We start from the raw sequence: 23,938 nt of genomic DNA on the forward strand, positions 1-23,938 counted from the left end.
AAAAAAAAGAAAAAAAATCCTTTGAGATCATGATGGTGCCACCACTTATACGTCACTGTAGGTAGACTTCAGTCTTCTTTTGGTAATGAGGGGTGTAGTATTTTTGCCAGAAATACCATGTGAATTCATGGCACGAAGAGTTAACTTTGATTTCCTCAGCAATGACAAAATCACCCAAAAACATGAGGAAAAAAAAAATCAAGGTTGTTTTTGGCCATGATTCCAAAAAGAATGTTTGGCATAAACACAATACAATGAAGCATAGTGGTAGCAGCATCATGTTTTCTTTCTTCTACTTTTCTTAAGCTAGAAATGGGGCCTTAGTCAAGGTTGAGGGAATAATCAACAGTTCCAAATAGCAGTCACAGTTGGTAGAAAACCTTCAAGCACCTGCTTAATAGCAAATAAAAATGTAAGTAATTTTTGTGGTTAATCAAAGGCACTTTAAATTGTAGCATGTGTGTGCGGACTCCCGCTCAACTTGAGTTTTAATGTGATTGGTTAATACGTAAAAAAAGGGACACTTCCAGTTATAAGAGGGATATCGGTTCATCTTGACTTCCCCTCCTTTTTTTCAATTGCGTTGTGCACATCATAGGTCACATTAATGGTCAAAAGGATTTTGAACTGATTTAGCTCCACTTGTTTTTTTATGTCACAAACACCTGACATTTGAACAGTGTTTTTACATCCATTGTACTGTACCTTAAGCTCCGTGGCCTTTGTTATAATGTTATCTGCCACTCCAAGAAGGTCATTAAAGGTGAGCCTTTCTAAAGTCATCCCCCTTGGAAGACCAAGTAAACGGAACATGTCCAACCAATGATCTTGAGACAGGTGTTCCCCACGCACGTACTTGAGCACTGGAACAATGTTCTGAACACACGGATGGGAATGTTCATTTAAACATTCACAATAACTAACTTTATCCCCTAATATCTGAATCCCTTCAGACAACATTTTAGTAAACTAAAAACAGTCTCAATGATGACTTTACATTCGCAAATAATGTATCCTTTTTGAAAAAAGCATTAAGAATATATATTTTACACAAAGCAATGCGCAGGTTAGTTGCTGAGCATAAGGAACACAGTAAAATCTCATATCACACATAAGGAGTTCAACTGACACAAAATTAGTTTTTCTTTAACTCTATTATGTACCTTATATTTATCCACTTCTGCTTGTAGTTTTACAGAAATGGCAGTAGGTTGTTCCAGCTTCCGAAGTTTGTCCTGCCATGTAAATAGAAACTCCTCAAACAGATAGGTCTTGCTCCTATAAAATGGAGAAAAAAAATCAAGAAAACGAAAACATTAAAAAAATAAAATTGACAGAAAGTTGGTATGTTTTTGATCTGTGTTTTTTACTTTACCTGAATGAGATCCAGTCCTCCTGAGCCTTTTCTGAAAATCCTTGGTGCCACTCCTCATACAGACCCCACATCTGGCTATACTCCTCCATGTCTTGTTTTGTCTCTTCAGCGAGCGGGAAAGTTGAAACCTCCAGGTCAAAGTAGACACAGTCCTCACTAAGGACAAGAGAAGTTGGGTAAAGAGAAATGGAGGTTGTAAGATCAGAAACCCTGCATCCTCTTGACAGCGCTCGAAGTTACATTTTTATCATACGTGATATGCTTTATATAAGCTATATAAAGTAAACTACTTACGTTAGTTTATTGCGCACTAATTCTAACTCCTGAAACTCTTGCTGTTTATCTCTGATAGTCTGAAGACTGGCAAGTAGGGTTTCATGATCACCAGACTCAAGCAATTCCTCCTTGGGTTTAAGCTGGTCCCAGCGGGCTTTGAACCTCTCCAGATCTGTCCTGTAGGCATTGATACGATCTGTGGTGTGACTTCGCATCACCTCCACCTAGGAAAGGAGAACAGGAACGATATCGAAAAGAGTCAGCCTCTGGCAGATACAGGGATGAAATGGGATTTAAGTAAGGGGATAAGGTGCTTTGGAGATGCAGTTTGAAAAATGTACCGGCAGGTACATGCTGCTGCAGAAAATGTGTCAAACTATGATGCTGCGTTGCTATACCTGATCTTTGATCATGAGCTGATGGCTCTCCATGACAAGCTCCAGTTTGTCCCATTTGGCCCTCAAGGAGGAGAGGGAATCCAGCCCCGCCCCAGACACTGCTCGCAGCAAGCGGTTCTTCTCCTCTGCCGACTTGAACTGAGGCAGGATCTAGCCAGACCAATAAAGTTAACTCCTAGCTGAATGACCAACGAATACCTACGCCACTCCATGAGTGGGGTCACTTTTGACCCCAACCAGTGGAATGTGTTTTATGCTGTATACATGAAGTGTTTTTTTCTAATTTTGGTTAAGTTACAAAAGACTATTTCAAAATATTTAACGTTTAAAGTAGTAAACGTTCTTATCTTACTAAAAAACGCCATGAAAACAAAATATACAGATACAGTTTCTGACATCAGTTCTAATGATAATTTGAACTAATGTCTATTTTTTGCGTACCTCGTCACGAAATGGGTCACAAGTCTATTAAGGGTAGGTCAACATCAGCATTAAAAAAAAAAAAAAAAGAACAGAATTTAAACTGCAAAATGAGCTGTGTTTCACCCCAAGGCACATGCTGTAATATTACCCTGTGCAGATTCATCACCATGTCATAAGACCGCATCCGCTCCGCTTGTTATGAGTTAATGGGCCAAGGTAATTGGACACATTGTTTTTAACTTTTATTGTACAATTGTTTTACAAGTCAAAATGGATAAGGGAGACAAAATCCTGGAACGGGTCGTGTTGAACCTTTTAGATTCAACTATTTGAATACAGGAAAATGCAACAATATCTTTTTCTAAATTCCAAAATATGGGTTATTTGTCTCTTACCTCAGGTTTGTTGGCCATTATCTGGGTATATTTGCCGCTGGCAGTACTAATGGCTTCAATATTTTCTGGTCGTGTGGACAAAGTCTCCATTGACTCTGACACAAAACTGTCTATGGCTTGTGTGTGACCTAAAATCCAGCCATTGGAAGAAAAGCAAAATGGATACAATCAATCAAGAATCATGAAGAGAATTATATACAAAAACAGACAAAAAAGGGTAAACAGAGACATTTAAAAAGTATTCTGGTTGGTAAAAACAAAAATTATATTGTGCCCTCTACCTTGTATAGACTTCCGAAGAGACATAAGCAGCAAGTCAAAGAGCCTCTGGATCAGCCCATCGATGGCAGCTTTCAGTGGCTCACAGTTGACTGTGATACAGTCAACCTTCTCCTGGCTGACAAAATTGAAGGACATGCATTAAGGAAGGACATCAATTCAAATCATGCTAAAAGTTAAAGAATTTGAATTTGAAGAACTTATTCAATCTGACATTGTTCATTTTGCATGTTCATTTTCAATTGTTATAATGCTCAACCCCAAGTTTTACTTCCGTGTAAAAATAAAAACATGTAAAAGCCACAAAAAGGACATCTGCCTCACAGTCAAGATGGATCGTGTATCTTGGTTTAGGTCCTCCTCGTGTGGAGTTCACATGTCCTCCTCATGCTTGTGTGATTTTTTTTTCCAGGTACAGTACTACAGTTTTCTCCCGAATCCCACCCCCCTGAAAACGTTCTGTTAAATGATAATCGGTGAATGGTGGTTTGGCTACATGTATTGGTTCCCTGTGATTTGCTAGCAACCAGTACAGAATGTTCAGCGCCTCTTGCCCAATTTTAGCTGGGATAGGCTCCAATCACCCGCAATCCTAAAGCGAAAGCGCTACAAAAAAATTTATGGATTAAAGAAAAGCAATTTTCCCCACTTCTTTTAAAAACATACGGTAAATTGTTTGCTTTTATCAGTTCTCCAAGTATCAAATGAGTTTCAAGATTATACTTGTTTTGTTTAATATGTACCTGGGCAGACGTTCTGACTCTTTTCCTCTGGCTTTCAGGGCTTTGAAATTTCTTTCCCAATCCTGCACTGAGGTCAGATGTTTCTCCACTAACTTCTCCAAATCTACTTGGCCCAGTACCACCCACTCCTAAAAAAAAAAATAAAAAAAAAAAAAACACAACAAATGCATGAATGCATGCACATATACACGCATAAAAACTGTGAGACGTGCATGCTTTCTCATTTGAAATGCAACTGTCAGAAATGAGAAATTATATTGAACAAAGAATAATGTGGAACATATTAAAAAAGGAAACAAAGAAGGGTTGGGCTTTCCCTTTCAAATAGAGATTAATGACTTAGACAAAAGGCATCTAACAGGCTGCATTTTTCACCAGGAAAAGTTTGTTTTGTTTTAAATCCAAGTGTCACTTCATTTAAACTACTTTGTAAGTCAAGCACTAAAAATAATTTGATGATAACATTTACATATGAGTTGAAAGACAGCTAAAAATATTTTTAATATTTAAGGACCAAAAAATATACACACATACCAAAAAAATAAATAAAAATTAAAAAATTCGATATATATTCGATCTATATATATTTAACATCTGGAACAAGATTAATTTTCCACTACAATGACATGCAGCATTATACACTTTTTCCGTAAGACCATAACATATAACTGTAATAAATACACAGTATATGTTTCAACAGACTGTTTAATATTTTATTTGGTTTTTAATGCCAACCATTCATCCATCATCGGAACCGTTTATCCTCACCAGGGTCACGGGTTGGTTATCAATGACTGTATGAATATTTTAAATGTTTGCCTTTTATGTTTAATGTACAGAGTATTGTAACGCCTGCACTTTCTGTGAAAGTGGTGAAGTATAAATAAATCCAGTTGAGTTCAGAATACCAATCACTGTTATCATCATTATCACTGTTTTGTTGTTTAGGCACCTTGTACTTGTGTTGAATAGCCTGCAAGCGGCTAAAGAGGTCCTCTGCCTTATTGAAGATGGTGAGGAAACCAAAAGCGTTCCTGTCAATCATAGCGCCAAAGATAACCGGATCACCCGGTGCGCTGACGCCTTTGAACTGGTTCGGGATTGAGATGAACCTCTTCATCTCCCTGTAATAGCGTGCTCGTACCTCCTCAAATGGCGGTTGGAACTGCAACCGGCCTTGTCTGCGTGGAGGAAAGACTCTGTGAATATATTTTGTGACACCGAAACAAGGGATAGTGGATAACAGTTCAAATGTGGCACTGACTTGAAAGTAAGGTCAACGTGTATTTCGGGTAGGTTCTTGTTCAGAGCTTCCAATCCAGTCTGATACTGGTGTTCAAGGGCCTTGTATAGCTGATGATTCCAGTGCTGCCGCCATGCTTGCATGTCATCAGACCTGAAGCCCTGAATTACAAGATTTAAAGGCAAGGTATGTTGAATGAAAATCCAATGTGTTTTCATTATATATTTTAGTCACAGTCAAGCGCAGTGATACACTGATTTCATAGTGACAATCGCACAAAATATCATTACCTGAGCCTCCAAAGTGGCAAAGCCAGTGCGGAGCTCCTGGAGGCCTTCTTTCCACCGTTGTTGATGTCTCAGCAAGTCAACATTCATCAGTGTCACAACCTTGGGGAACACACAAACAGATGAACATCAAGCCAATTGTAAGATAACGTCCACAAATACATAGAGAACATAACAGGAATGAGAACAATTATTTTCTAAAAAAAAAAAAAAACAGAGTGAGAGAAGTTTAAGGATGAGCTCCAACTTTGTCTGTGAAATCCGTGTGCCACTTGCGCAGCTTCCTATTCTCAGTGGAGAGTTTCTCAGTGGCAGACTGCAGTTTGGAGATGTAAACTTCTAGCTCTTTTGGATTATTCCAAGTGATGTGCAGTTTACTGCCTGATTCTTTTGACTGAGAGCGAGGGTGCTGTGCAAGAAAAGAGATGTTAGAGTAGATAACACATTATATTGTCCCGTAATCATCATAACACTGTTCAACAAAATTATCTCATGATTTGAGCAGAAAAACTATCAAATGGCTTGTAACAAGGACAGCAGAATTTGTGTCATTGCCATGGTAACCCTCTCTTACGGTAGCCCAACACATGTTGCGTAATTTCCATCTTAAAAATTAACCTTAATATAGTCTACACATACTATAGTGTTAATTAAAAAGTGGCCTAAAGAGTACTGTAACTGTTACTTGTTCTAGTAATACCTTGATGACTTGCTCAAAAGCCAAAGCAAGTGTGAGCATCATTGGTCTTTGAGAAGGGATCATTTGCTGGTCAATGGTGTTGTAAAAGTTTGCCACCTACATAACAAAACAAAGCTTTGTTATAATGCAAGGCCGTTCTAGACGAAAAGAAGAAGAAAAATAAGTCACCTGTTTGAGGACAATGGCCTGCCTATGGAACTTGTCCGCAGTATTAGCGGCCAGCTGGATCTTAGCAGGAATAGCAAAGCCCAGAGCAGAGAGCTGCCTGACCTCCCTGAGCAGACTGACCAATCTGTCAGAGTAATGGATCTTTAACCTGCCATCTGCATGGTCCAATTCCATCACTCGATCACTCGCCTGGAGACTAAAGCGACAAAGATTAAATTGGAGTACAGTACATCAAGGCTCCAAGACTTTCCCATTTTGTCCCTAAAAATGAGACAAGCTTTGTTTTTTTTCTTTATAAATTTTTGGGATAGCTGACACACTTGTACTCGACACTTAGAATCAAAAGACGGCATAAATCGGGGTACTCAAATGGGCATTAAAAGCAGTAACCCTCCTGTTACTAGCTTTGACTAGCCAGAGCACCGCTATATCGATACAAGCAGCAGTGTGATAAAGTAATAAAAGGTGACAACAACTGCAAGCTAAAAATTTCTTTCTTTATCCCAGATGTTTTGGGACAATGCAGCAAGACTTATTTGGCTCTGTGTCGTTACCTTCGTAAACACTTCACTCGGAGTACGACGGACGACTGGTCATGTTCAAGTTCTGCTAATGGTGAGCGATATTTTTATGCCAGTCCTGAAATCTATTTCTTCACATGGTCAGTGGCACTGTTTGGGGATTGCTGCCATTAATTAAAAAAAATAAAATAAAAAGGAAAAAGGAAAAAAAATCCATGTTGTGCTCTTGCGCTGTTGGAATGTCAGTTTAAAGTCAATATTTCAATAATTTTGTAATTGATTTGACACTGAAGCATTAATATGCATGTGTGCAAATGCTCACCCTCAAGTTTACACTTTCTGAGTAGTAAATGAACCAACGCTGCCTGCAAAAATGTCTGGCGTACAAATTTAATTCAACTGTAAATTCTGTTGGCAATACCCACAAACATGCACAGAGTGAGAAATTAGCTGATAATACTTGCATTGCCGTTCTAAACGTTAATGATACACTTTTAGTATTTAAATTGTATAACTGTAATACCGTGTAAATAGAGAGCTATGTACATATTTATTTTGCAAGTCAATTTACGATGTTTCGCAGCTGCTCTAAAATTTTAAGTTAGGGGCTGTTTTGCTCCCAGTAAAAAGGTTTGTGTGGAGCCCTGTACATTTTGCATTTTGTTATAAATCTGTGTGGGGTTTTTTTTTTTCATAGGTTTTATAAAAAGTGCACAGTGTCTCACCTGAGCCCCGACTTGGGATCAGCCAGACTAGACAATAAATCTCTGGACCAGTCCTCAAACTGTTCCTGTTCATAGGACCTCAAGACCTCCATCAGGTCATCACAGAAATGCACAAACCCTTTGAACCCTGATAGATCTGACAGCAGAGCCTCAGTGATGCGGACACAGTCCTCCACCTAATGTAGTCATAAAAGCACAAGAAAATGAAAGTTTGAACATATTAACCAAAACAGCACCGGGCAAATCTGTTGTTCTGCAATCTATCGGTTAAGTGTTTATTTCCTTAACTTTAGATTTGCTCTGAAATCTGTGTTTCTTTCTGTAAAGGGAAGGTCAAGTCATGTAACAAACTCAGGGACAGCTTGGCGATCAAAACGCTAAACGTAAATGAAAGCTGTCAAACAATGCAAAACCGCAACAATATAATAAATACACAGTGGACCCGCAAATTTGTGATTCACCAAATGGCAGATTATATAGAGAAAGCAGGTCTGCTCCCTATCGCCCACAATTAGCGGGGGTCCACTGTATTTGTATATTGTTGATGATTTAAGCTTCATTATTATTTAGGTTGGACTTTTTATGTCTTCTATGAAGAGATAGAGCTCTAATAATTACATATAATTATTATAGAATTGCTAAACCAACAAATACTATATAATGTCCGAAACAGAACTGTATAGTTAAGTGTATTTACAAATGGGCACTTTACTATATTTTGCCAATCTGTCCTGCGTCCTCCGTCTGCGACCTGGGCACCCTTCCGTCTTTACACTTTTGTCCTTATTAAAAAAAATAATCACCCCCCTGTCGTCATCCTTCAAACGCGCTCCGGTCCTTGCATTTAACCCTACCCCCACGTTAGTACTTAAATGCAACTTAAGATGCTTATTTTTGGCTCTCAGTTGCTTCTTCATGAAGCTGTGCATTCCCTTCTCTCCCTCTCTCTCACTTGCTCGATCATGAGAGAGAGAGAGAGAGAGAGAGACAGTGAGTGAAAGAGGCAAAGGGAGAGCGAGAGTGAGAGACAGAGAGAGAGCGAGAGACAAAGCGCAAGCCAGTATATTACAAGATTCCATTCTGCTCCAAGTGCAAATACAGATTTGAATTCTATGCACGCGGTACTTAAAGGGACAGACAAAAACCCATTTCTGGTTCTGCTTAGTCAGCCCCAAAAATGGGCGTCCATCTCGTTCCATCCCGGGGACGAAATGCCGCTCTCTGTGTATTTTTTCATAAGGCTACCTTGTGGATGATGTGCTGCACCCAGATAATTTTATTGACCACATCAGAGAGGTTTCTCCCCATAAGTGGCCCAGTCTTCTCCCCTGGATTTCCATGGCAGCGACTTTCAAAGTCTGTCTTCAACCCTATAAAAAGGGTTTCAAGACAAGTAACACAATTAATATCTCTCATTAAAAAAAAAAGATTCCATATTAATAATGGAAAATGTAGAATAGAATCTAAATCTAAGTCATGTAATTTTATACCCCCGGTTAAAAATGAGGGGTTCAAAAGTGTGAGATCTTTGTCCAAGAAAGAGGCACAGCGAAAAAATATAATAATGTGCCAGAAACAAACAGAGACAGACAATAAAGTTCACCCTTGTTATAGTCAAGAAGCCTGGCCAGTAGAGTGTCTCTCTCAGGCTGCAGCTCTTTTCTGATGGTAGGTCGCCTGATTAACTCCTTGTGCTTTTGGAACACCTGCAACAGCTATACAGAAAAAATGTACTTGTAGTTAGCATCCATTAAAGTTGAACCAAGAGTAGGGTGGACATTTGAATTGGAGCAGTTCCACAACCTGCTGTGGGTTGTCTTGTACATCTGCGATGTAGCTCTTTAGTCTGCCAGCCACCTCCCGCTCTGATGGCGCCATGATGCGCTCAAACTGAGCCACTGCTGCCCTCCAAAGGGGCTACAAAAACATACAACAGAAATTTGAATCAATTTGAAAATAGTTCCCTCACTGACTGACATTTACTTAAAAAGACACATTTGGCAAAATTGCTGAAGCTGTAGCAATAATTGTGTAGTTACAAAAATCACTGGTTTGATTGATACAGTCAGAGAGGTCTTATTTAAACATATCTTTATTATTGTGGATATAGTTTTTGACAAGAGTTGCGAATATTTTGGTCTTCTATTGGGACACAGAGGTTTACATAATGAAGTGGGCAACAAACGGAGACTGGCTTTAACAAGTTCCAGTCAGAAAGAACAAAGTAAGCATCAAGCAGGTATCCAGTCCACTCAACTAACCTCAGTGTAGGGGTTGTACTGGAGAGGGTTAAGACCAGAGAAAGGTTCAAAAACACAATCTGAAGTCAGAGCTTGCTGCTTTCCGCCAGGTAATAAATGCAGTAGCTTCTCATGGAAAACCCGCAGAGAGACCACCTGAAGGAGAAAGTTAATTTCACACTGAATTAATATGAATTAATATAATTAATGCATAAAACATTCAAACAGTACTCATAACTCAAAAATTAGGCATGCAGGTAGGGATTGATAGAATAGATGGATGGGATTTACGCACTATACCTCATCTAAACGTTTGCCAAGGCAATGCAGCGTTTGCGGGCAGTGTTTGTTTCCCTTCCAGGGATGAGGGGCATGTCTCTTCCAGACCTGGCAATATCATTTTTAACGGATTCAAAAAAGATACATAGAGACAGTTAATTGTTTTGACAATATTTTTTAGTCAATCCGTTGATTTAATTATTTGTAACCATTTTTGTCATTAGTTTTCTTCATTAGTTCGATCATTCTCACACCTGTCCAGTCAGATGGTCACAAGCTGCAACCCAATGCTCACAGATTGCTACCCCCATTTTCCAGCTCTCCCTCACAGAAACAAATGGCTGCTCAAAAATCTTGAGATCACTGAGCTTCTTCTGGACGTATCGTCCGAGAGCTCCACCTGGAAGATTTAAAAGAAAAAAAAATGTGTTACTTCAAAAAATAAATTCCTTGAGTAGAAATGATTCATTCAAATGTACATTTGTATAGTAAGGAACTCTTACACTACTGCCAAAAACATAATTGGAGCTAAAAAGTCAATGTTTGTAACCTGACACACGAACATTAACTTATAATTAACTTATGATCAGTTTACAATTAAAGGTCTATATTTAACAATTGTACTGTATGTTAATTACGCTTTCCTCCCACATTCCAAAAACAAGCATGGCAGCTACGCCGAGAAGAAGTTTGTATAGTGAATAAATGAATGATTAGTTAAAAATGGATGGAATAAATACATAATTATCGATATTGACTCATTAACGACTTACATTGAGCTACATTTTTCAGCCATATCATCCAGCCCTACGGCACAGTAAAGTCACAGGCTATCACATTAAGCCTTTGGGGTTTACGATAGCATTAATTCAAACAGATGTCTGGGGAAAAAAACATAGAGGCTTCTTGGCAACTCAGTCAATACTGAAATGCACATCGATATTGTGAGATTGTTTCAATCCATGTTAATTTAGAAATGTTGGGGGGAATACGACACGGCTTGTAAAAAAAAGAAAAAAAAAAGAAAAAAATTACTAATATTAGGTTTTCGCATCGGAAGAGAAGAAAATGTCTTCTTGGGGGTAAGACTCACCAATAACATCCATCAGTCGGACCATGCGCGTTTCTGGGTAAGGTTCATAATCAAGTTGCCGCCAGACACCATCGAGCGTGTCTCTGCTCTGCTCCCCCAGATCCAGAACATCCGACAAAGAGAGTCCATCAAGACCACAATACTCCTAGAGGAGACATACACAAACAAGTGTAGTTTGCATGATTTTGTCTCGTTTTGATTAAAAACACATTCATAAGTAAACATCTTCATTGTTCAACTTAACTGATTTTACCCATAACATTCAAGTGAATTGCGATCAATATATCATCCTTATCCTAGTCCAAAAAACTTTATATTTGTCACAATTGTTAATGAAGTACTTTAACAAAGTTTAAGGTTTTTATACATACCTTCTCTACAAGATTAAATTGTTCCGTGAAGTATGCAGCCCTTTCTTTCACGTTGGTCTTCTTTGCAGACTGAAATACGTCCGCCCAGTACAAGAACTCATCATTAGGTGTAAGAATGCCTGCAAAGGTAAGACAGACATGTCGTATGAATTGTTGAATAAAGGTGTACAGATGGCCGCTTTGAGTACTATAGCATCTAACAATGCATCTAATGTAGTGATACAATTGATATAATTTCATTTATTATTTTTTTCCGACAAGTCACACTTGGATCCCTTTTGTTCAGTCGCTATATATTATTACCCTTGGGTCAAATGCTTCAGATTGCCAATATTGGTTATAAGGGCTATGCAGATGACACACAGCTAGTGTGCATGTGACGTCGCTTTTGACTCAAGTTTATGTTGTTGACCAATATAAAGGGTTACCTAAATGTTAATTGCATTTTTTTATTTTTTATTTTACAGACACGCGCAATGGAAGTCTATACACCCCTGTTCGAATGGCATTTTTTTGGGTGATTTAAAACAAAAACACCAAAATGTATCTTTTTTTTTTAATCCAAAATTAATGTTACCTATAATTCAAACTCGGTTTAAATGGGAGTCATCAGCACACACCCACCATCATTTAAGTGCCTCTGATTAACCCCAAAATTAATTTAATCTGTTCTAGTACGTTTCAAAAGTCTGAAGAGTTTGTACTAACACCTTCTATTTCAAACTGTTAATTAGTCCTTACATTTTATAAGGCTGCAGTGCCAGTTGAAGAAAGCACCGCTAAAGCATGATGCTGCCACCGCCATGCCTCACTCGAGCTACAGTGTTCTTTTGGGCATGCGCTATGGTTCACAACAAAATCTCCCAAACACATATGGGGAAAATGACCAAATGACACAACAACTGCAACTCACTGGACCTTCGACATTGACCCATGCATAACTTACTGCTCTAAGTGCACATACCCAAAACATCATCTTCCGAGTTCCCTCTCTTCAAGTCAGAAGGTTGTGCTCCAGACTGGCGGACCACTGAGCCCAAACCTAGCTCCAACTCACTGAGCAAACTCGCAAGCTTTGGATCAAACGTTGATCGCCAGCGTTCATCCTTGAGCAGCACAGGCGCAAAAACCTGTCTCACAGCCTGGTATAAAGTGTTGATAGGGGACTCCAGCATGGACGACACGAGGATGTTCTGGTGAAGGTTCTCTTCTGTGATCACAGTCGGGTAGAGCTTGAAGAACACCAACACTTTCTCTTTGCCGGCTTCCAATGCTTCGATCTAACAAAGGAAGAGGAAATAATTGAAAGGGGAAATGTGAAAAATTTACTTTGTAATTGCATACTTACAAATAGCTTACAAATAGTAGTAAAATTCAACAACCAAGTAAATATTTGGTCACCAGCCGATTTCTAAAAAATCCAGAGCCACCAGTCACAGAACCGTAGTTTTAAACACGATCATAAAGTGGCATTACCTTGAATACCCTGAAAGACGCCTACAAATATAAAGTAACTATCACGCAGAAAGACACACAGGCACTACGACCCTGTTATCATGTCAAAGACAAAACAGGCTGCGATGAGTTTTGTTTGATGCTAATTAGCATTAGCTAAAGCATAAACTTCAGATTAACAGCATTTACTCTACTTGGTTGTTTCTTGAAAGTGAAGTTACCCATAGGTTCATGTGCCACATACACAGGCAATATAACAATACTTACAGGCATATATTATTTATCCTTTGAGAAGCACTACAAATATTACTGTTGTATTGAGAAACCGGGAGAAGAGCTGAGTAGACATGGGCATTTAGACCCTGGGACGGAACAGTCTGTCCGTCAGTTCCGGACGGACATCCATTTTTGGGGCGGAGGACGATAGATTTTTAATGGCGTGTTGACAAACGACTTCCATACACTTTGTCATTGTATGGATGTAAGTAACTGTAAACCTGATCTAATGCTTACAATAATAAAAGCGTAATTGTTTGTCACTACTTCGCGGGCGCATCAATGTAGATTACACCCCATTTAATAACGTGAAGACCTGAAGCTATCCGTCCAAAGCGGCTGAGGTAAATACAAATCCTTTTTCATGGCTAAATTTAGCTGTTGTGGCTTTTAATCAGGTGTTTTGTAGTCTGGAAATTACAGTAAATGGATGTGAATAGGAAATTAGCCAGCAAATGAGTTTTAAGAAAGGTTTATCAATTATGAAACCTCTGCCGTTTTGTTTTGTTTTTGCCCAGAGGGGAGGCTGGGGGTGTTGGAGAGTTAAATGCAAAATGCAAGCACTTTAAAGACCTAGTGTGAAGTAAGTTTGGAAAATTACGAATCAAATCTTTTTGTGTCACAAGTAAAGAAATTACACCTAATGAAAATAATAAAGCATGAAGAAATATGTTTTTATTTGGTATATTTGGCAAAATATTAGTTTTCCCAAAGTTAGATTCTGCCGAGCGACAAACCCGGCACAGCTAAAAAAAATAGAGAGTGCATTAAGGCAGTCAGAAATTGACTCACAAAGCAAAATCTCAAACATATCTGAGGGGATACTGGTATTTGAAGAGTTGGAGGAAGAGGAGCTTGTTGGAAATCATATTCGTTGGACCATACATGTACAAGCCAGATGCTCAGGAGACTGAAAATATTGTGCAGCTCTCAAATCAGCTTCCGGTAGGTTGAGTTGCACGGATAGAATTGTTGGAAACAATGTTAAATGAAAATGTAGGTCAAAGTTGCTGTCATACAGTATGTTAGCTTCCTTGAAGCACCAAAAAAAAAAAAGAATTTGTGTAATAGCTGACGTTTGCGCTACCTTATTTGACAGGTGAAGATCACTTTCATATCGGCTGATGGACAAGACAAATTGGTTTCCATCATCCAAAAAGTTGTTGAGCTCTGGGCTGTCATTCAGAAGGGATGGCGTCTTTAGCGCATAGAAGTTTCCCGTAGTGGTAAGAATAAACTTCTTACGCGCATCGATTGGTTGCTGAGTCATCTCCTATATGAAAATCATGTGCAGAAACAGAAGAAGCAGGTGTATGTTGAATTACACAACACAATTTTAAAAACTATGCTAATGGTTTGGATTATCATATCTGACATCACACACACAGGTTTTATTTCTAAAAAGTATGGTTAAAATTACTGTAATTCACTGTAAAAATTGAGCAGAGTTATAAAAATCATCCCCGCAAACCTCAAAGTACACCAGATGCATTTGAAATTGTCGAGGGGCTGGAGTCATTGTACCACAAAAATATTTGTGGACCCTCACACCAAAGTTACACGATTGTGTCTCAAACAATTTTCACTGTCCAGAGTGACACAACACTAAACTGAGGGTCAGCCATGCGTGTGTGTGCATTCTTTATCATGCCATCCACATTCAAAGTTTCATGAACTAAAATGAACCGATGTCAAGAAAACACTCACAACCAAGCAGAAACAAGTCAAAATAAAAAAAGTGACATTTTGCTCTTAATTTACAAGATAAAGTAATTGTTTGCCATCGCCACTTCATGGCTCGTTCATTCACATCTAAAAGGCAATGACACAAAATTAATTCTTCACAATTCTAAATTCGTATTATGGATTTTTGTGCAAGATTTTTATTTCATGAAACCATGACTGTGGATGTTATGATAACCCATGACTTCTCAGCCCTGTCACTAGCTTGCTTGCTATTACGTGAAAGTCATTACTAGACGGATATTGAATGTCATGTCATTATCCACACTGCTTATCCTATACAGAGTGGCGGGAGGGTGCTGGAGCCTATCCCAGCTGACTATGGGTGAAAGGCGCGCTACACCCTGAACTGGTCGCCAGCCAGTCACAGGGCAGACATAGACACCGTCACTGAGGGCGAACTGAACCCATGCTGCCCACACACAAGTTAGGCGAATGTACCAGTACACCATCAGTGACTCGACATTGAATGTAAGAATTTAAAATCCTTAACTTCAAGACATGTTATTTAGAATTTGTATTGAATATGCAGTTAATATGAAAAAAAAACATATGGCAAAGTATCAAGAGCGCTCGGATTACTGCATCAATGTGAAAATTCCAGAAATATCACAGATATCCAAATTTTCTCCCATGTGGGGGGTGGCCAGAGGGGGACAAGAGGTCGCCATGGTCAAGCCCCGCCATTGGAGAGAGTATTTGGAGAAACCAATAATTTGAACATTGCATATCTTGTCTTTATAGTGTATTTAATTTAATATAGACAGAAAATGATTTGAAAATCATTGCAATTTGTTTTGATTTACGTTTTACATACGTCCAAACTTCAAAATATACAGTAAGCAGTTGCGACTACGTTCCACATTTATGGGCTAAATTTGGCCGTCACTCGCATGGTCCAGGCTTACAGAGATCATTTGGGCTTCAACATAACACTGTGTTTGTCAGTTTTCGTTCGAGACGATTGATCACTTGATCGTTGACACCAATATTAATGAAATCCCACCATTAAATTACCAATTGTAGTTTGACAGAAAAACAAAAGTGCAAATAAATAACTCACACAGTATGAACGCGTCGGGTAATAATAAACTTTACAGCTTTTAACATGCATACAAGAATACGTATTATTAATGGTTTTCTTACAAAAATGTTATCGATGTTTTAAGCGCAGCCTTGCAGTGACTTAAGAAGCTAGCTATGGTTAGCACGCTGCATCGGAAAATGATGCTACTCACGTCAGCAGATTAGCTTTTGATGGTGGTGTTCCATGGACAAAAACAACACTTTTATAGCGTGGAGCCACATAATATTACTCTTTCCTCCAAAGGAAGCGAATCCGTGGAGTGAACCATAGCAAACTGTTGCAGTTTGCTCCCGTGCTCCTCCAAGACTACGCTTGCGTGGTTGCTACGTAACAACACCGAAACCCGAAGTCACGTGACAACGCTGTCGTGGAAATCTACGCATTTTACGTGAATCCAAGTTAGAATCGGGTCGGGCTGTTGGTTTAAATGAGCACTGTGATTTGCGTCTTCGTGCGGCGCTTCATCTGATGGAATGGACTTTCGCACTATTTCAACTAACACTGCATCGTATCACAACATGTGTTAAATGTTGCCCATTTGGCATCTATTGTGGCCTGGTTATCCTGGAAGGTGGATTCCTTCATCTCAAGGTTTCTCATTTTTCCCCAGGTGTTTTTCCCGTGCCCTCATTAGGGTTGAGATCAGGGGGTGTCGTTAATATTTGTCAACTGTGGGCATGTAAACTCTTTGACATTTCTCTGTGATTAAGGCTATATAAGTAAATAAATATGGCTTGACGTGCACATCCGTGTTAAAGGGAATCTAAAAAAATCCCATTGTTTATAGTACTGCAACCTGAAGGGTAAAAAGTGACTTCCTTTTTCTCAAGTGATCTAATCTTCACAAAGTTTAAGGCAACTCAGTTTTGTAGTTATTGTGTAATAAACATGCTAAACAAACCAGCAAATAAGGCAGCCTCAAATTTCTCAAAATTACCACTCATCTTCATACTTTAAAGCTTGTTAAAGGCATTCGGCAGCGGGCCCTTAATTCTGATTTTTAAGAAAATGTGCCCTATAGTTTAGCTCCAGGTAACAGCTGATTTTGCTTCTCTTGCAGAAAGTTTTGCTCAGATTCAGCTCAAAGGTGAAGTTGGCGAGAATATAACCATTCACTGCCCTGTGGACCGGCACAAGACGATCTTATTCTTCTACTTTCAAAAGGGCGGACAATTTGTAAATGGATTCCATACACTAAAAGAGATACCAAAGGAGAAATGGGAAAACACCAGAGTGGAAAAGAACAAAGCAACAGTTCAAATGATCAAACTGAAGGCTTCGCACAGTGGAGACTATCAGTGTTTCATTCAGTATAATGAACGGCCAAATGTTTCTGTCAGAGGCATACACCTCAGTGTCACAGGTACATGTTCATATCTTAGAAAATGTTTTTGTGTTTCACTCAATTGACACATTAAGTTTCCATGGCTCCCCCTTTTTTTGTACGCTAACAGCCACACAACCTCCTGTCACGCACATCGGTGCCTCTTGATGTGTACCTCACATGGAGGCTATCCGCGCACCAAATTGATTGTGGAATGTCGTTGGGAACAGCAGCGGTCTGACATTGAACGTTCTCAATGTGAGTGAAGAGAGCGATCCAAACACAAAGTTGTACAACACTTCCAGTACCGTGTCCTTCACCTGCTCTTATGGAGAAGAAAGGATTATTAGTTGTTCCGTGGGCGATGTCACATCTGAGTCGGTGTCTCTCTGTGAGTACTCCATTTAACAGTTTCTAAAACACAAAGTCTTGTGATTTTGCTACTCCAAAGGCTGTGTGGAGGTTTGGGAAGTGCAAAATGCACACTTGATACAGTAGTTTTTTTACTCCTCTAGATGGCACTCTCTCTTGAACACTGGGCTGAAAGCACACTGACTTGCCATTTCTCAAACATCTTTATTTCAACCAGAAATGCCGTTGAGTGGAGTAAAAAAATACAACAGCTGGTTCATGAAGCAAATTTGAAGTTTCATTTTCCCATCACTAGTTATAGAAAGGGATTACATTACAAGGGATTACATCCAAACTACTTTGAGACCCTTGGGGACAATTTACCTTCAGGATGTATTTTGGTATCATAAATTATGCATTTGGGGATCAGGAATTCTAAGTAATAATAGATTAAAAATAAAATTCTTCTTTTTTAATGTTTTCGCTTACAATATACTTGTTTTTGTTCTCGCCCACAGGTGCTCCGAAGTATCAAAGTCCTATTGTAATGACAATCATTTGTTTAGTAGTGTTGTTCATCGCAATGATTCAATTGGTGCTGGTGTGGAAATGCATAAAACATCAAAAAAAGTAAGAAAAGTGTTAGTAATATATAGATAAGTACATCACAAGACAGTATTGCTGTTTAGAATTAGAATTATTTTTTTGGGCTGACTATAAAGATAGTCTACTGGAATATAATATTAATTGTAATGTGATGTCTTTTCCAGATGTAGCAGTGGATCCAAGGTATCTCCATATTTATTACAAATAAACAAGTGATTTGCATGCGGAATGTACATACATTTTAGTTTAAAAGCCATTCATTAAAAAATATTCTCCACAACCACTGTAAAAAAACATCCATATACAGTGATTCTCAAATCAAATCAAACCAAGAGAATGTTTCAAAATATTAGATTGTCGTCAAACTTTTCTTACCAGTACAGTATCTTTGTTTTTAATGCATCACACAAGAATACAAATGCATATTCCTAGTTACTGCCTGATTTGACAATTTCCTTTTTTCCACCTTATCTTTCCCTCCAGAGAAATAAAGGCCCTCAAATAAAGATAAGGAGAGAAGACCCTGCAGTTGTGAACTGCTGAGGGATAATCCACTAATCTCTTTTATTTATACAGGACGTGCCTTATATAAAAGGAAAAATACAGGAGATAGACAGGATAGAAATTAATTCTATTGACAATAAAGTCTGTATTTAACATTTAATGGTATAACATACTGAACCCCCAGTTGCTCCTGATCCTGCGTCATCAGGAAGTAAATTGGGAATCAGTGTTGAAGCTCTGACTACCTGAGGTAGAAAACCAATATGCAAATGGATGCCCATTTACTGTGGGTTATCAAACCTGGTGCAATACACTCACCTAAAATATTCGTGGCGACACATTACGGACAGAGTCTATTTTCTTGTCTTTTTCCTTATGTCACGACAGGAAAGCACATTTTGTAAGAACCGCTATTCAGTGTGATTTTATGCAGTTATGTGACTTTTTTCACACGCATTTTATTTTGTATAATACATTGTTGTATTTCAGATATTGAAATCCTGTATATAAATTACATGCAAGAAGTATTGAAGTAGTGAAGTAATGGTTTGCCTCTTACACATATATAATTAAATTGTTTTTGGACTTTAGGTAAATTCATCAAAATATTACAAATAGTGAGTATATTGGCAGTAGGATGCTGAGTATCCAAGTGGCAGGCAAGATGCCCAGAGTAAGACCAAAGAGGTTTTTGGATGTAGTTAAAGAGGACATGAAGTTGGTGTGAGAGGACAGGGTTAGATGGAGGCAACTGATTTCCTCTGGCGACCCCTGAAGGGAAAAGCCGAACGGAAAAGAAGAAAAATTGAAATAATACAACCAAAACAATAAACATTTGTTAAATGAATGATAAATATATCTATTTGGACATTTTTATCTGTCGTGACGCTTTGATAAAAAAAAATGCATTATTTTGAATGTCCACTAGATGTCGCAGTGACACCAATAATTGCTCCGCTGAACGTTGCTCTTACACAACTGCACGTGTGAAACAAAGTTAACATGAGCAACCCAGCAAAACCGTCGTTTTTTAGCAAAGTAACGAGAAAGGTTTATTTAAACTCATCAATTATCTACCTCGACAGAGAAGAGGATTAGAATGGGGTGTTATCAATTATAGAAGATAATTATAGGATGGTGAAGTCAACACTTAATTCAAACTGTCATAATGTGGAATCATGTCAACTGTCAAACACTTATATTTTAGTTCAATAAACCTTTTCGGAATCCCCTCCCACTCTGAGACATTTATCTTTCTCCAATTCTGTGACAGACTGTCAGTCCTCCTCTCCATTCTGTGTTTACGTTGGGGAGAGGAGCAGGACCAGGTTGGTTGCACTTCAGGAATGTAACCCTGAGGTCCCAACCCAGCCATCCTTTCCCTTGTGCCCACATCTGTTCTCCTCTTCCATCTCGTTCCCCCCTTTACATGGACTAATTGTCCTTCGCTCCTTACTTCTGTTTCTACTTCTACATCATTTTCGGTGCTCTCCTTTCCCTCCCTCTAATGATCTGGTCCTCCGCTTCATCAACCTTCCCATGACACTCCAAAACTCTCTCTTCTTCTACTCCACTCTCTCACCTTTCTAGGGTCGCTTCTATCGTTCAGCATTGGAACAAAAAAAAAGAAGGGGGAAAAAGGAAAACGCACCACACTCTCACGTCTGCACTACCCCAAATTTCTCTGTCTGCCTCCCCTCCTTCCTCTGTTGTCTAACCCAAACAAAGCAGTTGGACTTTCCTCTGCGGTGGCTGTAAAAGAAACACACAGCATGTCAGGCTGGGTTGAAACATAAACATCAGTCTGTTGAAGAGGATATGAGGTGTTTAGGCTCAACATGAAATAGAGCTACTATTTGGACACGGAAACATCTCAATGCACCACTCACTACACAAAAAGTCTTTAGCAAATTCAAGCGACAAACATGCTTGACTTCAGAGAGTAAATCTAAGAAGTGCTTTTCAGACACCGAATTACAAAAGGTCAGCACCGTTCCTTTCTTGAATAAAGCTTTTAAGAAGACAGTATTTTGTTTAAGCGTCCTAGAAATTGTGAGAAATATAATAAGCAGGTTTCTGTTTCCCAATGAAACAGCACCCTGTGTACTTAATCTACTTAAAAGGCATTTCTCGCCGAGTAGTGTGTGACCTCTGCCACACTATTCTGATGGGGTCCATACCAGAGGATTTATAAACAGATTATATTTTTTGTGCGGGGAACAAGTGCACAAGGCATTGATTTAAGGCAATTAAACTGGAGTTGGTCACAATGATGGGGATTAGGTTGTTGGTGTTCTGAAAATAATCAGAAACAACAGGATATTACAGTCATTAGAGTACAACATGGCTGCAAAGTGAGAGTCTGTCTATGAGAGCAATGGAGAGCAAAATAAAAATATTGTCTTCTATGGAGTTCTTTTCATCATTTTACAATATTTCAATGCAAGAAAATATGAAAACATTTTAAAATAAAAACAATAATGTTAACATACTGTCACAAGAGATATGTATTAGCAAACAGTTTAAATCGTAATCATCATAAATTGCAGTATTTTAATGGTGATAGTTATCCAGTAAAATAGTGTTATCAGTAATCATTAATACAGGAATTAACTGGATACAGATTTACACTATTATGCTGTAAATTATCGATGCAGTAACATATTGTGGAAAATTACAGTACTGGATCAATGCTGCCAGCAACGTCATTTTTTACACGCATTTATAAGTGAACACACTAAACACACAATTAAAAAGGACAAAAGTTAAATCACAATCAACAACATTTGCTTTCTTACAAATTACAATTGGTTAATTAATACTCAAAATGGGAGTGTTTGTCTTAGTGTGTTCTTCAATAGGCTGGAACCTGTCCAGAGTGGAGCCGGACACTTGCACAAAGTCAGCTAGAGTGCACTCCAGCACATCACTAATGACGACACGTTATAGAGAAAGGATGGGTGGATTTTTAAAATAAAATCAGTATATCTTAACATGAATAATGTGAATATCTTGATATGTAATGCAAGCGTGTTGGTGTAATTCTGTTTTGGAGCAATGGGAGGGCGCTGGGGAAGAACTTGACCGGTAGCCAGTCAATCGCAGGGCACGTACAAAGGACCACGCTGACATTCACACCTATCAACAATTTTCAGGCTTCAATTAACCTAACAGGCATGTTTTTAAAATGTAGGCAGAAGTCAGAGGACTCAGAGAAAACATGGGGAGAACATGTAAACGCCACACAGGAGGAAACCTAGGAACTCTCGACTGTGAGGCAGACATGCTACCAACCATCCACCTTTCTGCCTATAAAATTGTTGAGGAAAAAAAACCCACATCTGTTTACATGCAATGACAATCAAGAGGTTCAATCTATGGTTTTGAGAGGATATTGGCCAACAAAGGCTGAGGGACAAAAAAAGGTTTGACATCATCAGCAGTAAAAGTCTGATTGGCTGTGGCTTTTTAAGATTTTTTAACTGGATTGGTGACTCATAACCAACAGTCATTAGAAGTATTAATATCAGATAGGTTTCATCCGTGCCTAATTCATGTATGCTACCAACCAGACCTGTTATAACTTGACTAGTCAAACGTTGCAGAAATGAGGGATTATCCGATCAGGCATTATTATTCCAGTCTTATTTGTCACAGTTAATGTTGGCTAATCAACTGCTTGACCACATATCTTAACCTATCTAGCTGTATGGCTGCCTATTGATGGACCGATTAGCTTTGAATGATTTGAGAAAAGGTTACATAATGAAGTGGCAAATAACCACAGATAACAATTTTAAAATCAGAGTTCTATCATCAAACTCAATCAGATCAAATGAAAATCAGAGTAAGTACTCAATTGGTTCAGCAGACAACGAGTAGGCTACTATGCATTCCATTGTCTCATGTCTTTCATGATGCCTGTCGAGTATTACTATTTTTGCCACTTCCTCTCTAAATTGAGGCGAGTCCATCCTTCCAACATGTTTTAGTACATGTATGTTACACGTATGCATTGAAGTGTAGCGGTGCCCTTTGAATGTTCTTTTTGTGAGTGTTCCTGACTGAAATAGCCTTTGTTTAATAGCTCATTGGGGGAATTTGAATGCGTTTGGAGCGAGATTTGACAGATTTACGAAGAAAGAAGGTTTAAGAGGCTGCAGGAATTCGGTGTGGGCTGTGTACACATAAGTAACATTAATTCTCTGGCGTCTCCTTAACAGCCGTTTTAGGTCAGGAATGTTACACGGCTGTTGCACCTCGTAGCGCCAAGTAAACCTTTCTGTGATGATAAGCAGCTACGGAGGAATTAACAGTCATCTAGAAACAAACAAGACCAAAAGAGGATGGACTGTAACTTTTAAGGAAATACTGCCCAAATACTTTGTTCAAGAGCTGCTGGTGTATATGTGTGCCCTGTTAAATGAGTTCAATGTCGTCAGCATGTTTTAAACAAATAGAGAGGCACAGACAAGTATTTTGGCAAGATGCCCAATGGACTTATTAATATTTACACATTTATGTGTGAATGGTGATACATCAAATGAGTTTTTGCCAAGGCCTTTTTAACGAGTCTGGGACTCAATATCTTAAGAGTGTGTGTGGCGATATTTATAGAACTGCTTAAGATGTGAGTTTTACTCCCCCACAGACAAAACACTTTCACATACAGTATAGAAATGCACGGATCCATCAATCCATTCATCGGTCCATCACCAGCAACACTAAGACAGGTGATGAGATTGAAACAGACTGTCTTCTGGAAGGATCGTGTGAGGAAAGCCCATGGGAGGAAACATGAGGAGGGGAAGGGTCAACTAGATGTCCACTTGGCGGCAGTTTGTTGGCAGCTTCATGTTTCTGCAGAGGATCAACATCAAAGGCCATCACAATTTGAAATGTATGTCGTGAGAGCGAATGACTGTAGCCTGTGTTAGCTCTACCAAACTGTTCCCCTGTGGAGTGACTTTTTCTGTTTCAACAATGACCTAGTAAACAAGATTTATGTCAATAACATGAAACCATTGTCAAGCAATCCCACTTCACGTTGACTTTCAGAAATTAGCTCAAATGTTA

General features: G+C 38.8%; 2 protein-coding genes across 3 annotated transcripts in view; both read right to left on the reverse strand.

The window, feature by feature from the left end:
* dync2h1 (dynein cytoplasmic 2 heavy chain 1) overlaps positions 1–16,378 on the reverse strand; it is a 74,986-nt gene extending 58,608 nt beyond the window's left edge. For both annotated transcript variants that reach the window (XM_088300498.1, XM_088300497.1), the window contains exons 1-26: positions 16,229–16,378; positions 14,335–14,520; positions 12,481–12,796; positions 11,517–11,635; positions 11,146–11,290; positions 10,307–10,452; positions 10,074–10,160; positions 9,795–9,929; positions 9,337–9,450; positions 9,137–9,248; positions 8,779–8,903; positions 7,534–7,709; positions 6,288–6,483; positions 6,120–6,215; positions 5,667–5,828; positions 5,423–5,521; positions 5,154–5,293; positions 4,842–5,070; positions 3,890–4,017; positions 3,149–3,264; positions 2,868–2,995; positions 2,050–2,199; positions 1,670–1,875; positions 1,376–1,531; positions 1,164–1,278; positions 706–876 (exon numbers count right to left, since the gene is read on the reverse strand). In XM_088300498.1, coding sequence (XP_088156624.1) covers positions 706–876; positions 1,164–1,278; positions 1,376–1,531; positions 1,670–1,875; positions 2,050–2,199; positions 2,868–2,995; positions 3,149–3,264; positions 3,890–4,017; positions 4,842–5,070; positions 5,154–5,293; positions 5,423–5,521; positions 5,667–5,828; positions 6,120–6,215; positions 6,288–6,483; positions 7,534–7,709; positions 8,779–8,903; positions 9,137–9,248; positions 9,337–9,450; positions 9,795–9,929; positions 10,074–10,160; positions 10,307–10,452; positions 11,146–11,290; positions 11,517–11,635; positions 12,481–12,796; positions 14,335–14,517 — 3,750 coding nt within the window. In that variant the 5' untranslated portion in view covers positions 14,518–14,520; positions 16,229–16,378. The remainder of the gene's footprint in view (positions 1–705; positions 877–1,163; positions 1,279–1,375; positions 1,532–1,669; positions 1,876–2,049; positions 2,200–2,867; positions 2,996–3,148; positions 3,265–3,889; positions 4,018–4,841; positions 5,071–5,153; positions 5,294–5,422; positions 5,522–5,666; positions 5,829–6,119; positions 6,216–6,287; positions 6,484–7,533; positions 7,710–8,778; positions 8,904–9,136; positions 9,249–9,336; positions 9,451–9,794; positions 9,930–10,073; positions 10,161–10,306; positions 10,453–11,145; positions 11,291–11,516; positions 11,636–12,480; positions 12,797–14,334; positions 14,521–16,228) is intronic.
* A 3,207-nt stretch (positions 16,379–19,585) lies between these two features.
* LOC148333673 (uncharacterized) overlaps positions 19,586–23,938 on the reverse strand; it is a 119,597-nt gene continuing 115,244 nt past the window's right edge. The window contains exons 7-8 of the transcript XR_015844246.1: positions 20,514–20,614; positions 19,586–19,633 (exon numbers count right to left, since the gene is read on the reverse strand). The gene's annotated coding sequence lies outside the window, so the exon portion shown is untranslated. The remainder of the gene's footprint in view (positions 19,634–20,513; positions 20,615–23,938) is intronic.

This window comes from Idiotropiscis lumnitzeri, chromosome 7 (assembly GCF_059441095.1).
Source record: "Idiotropiscis lumnitzeri isolate Australia: NSW breed Sydney's pygmy pipehorse chromosome 7, RoL_Ilum_1.0, whole genome shotgun sequence".
Lineage (NCBI taxonomy): Eukaryota > Metazoa > Chordata > Actinopteri > Syngnathiformes > Syngnathidae > Idiotropiscis > Idiotropiscis lumnitzeri.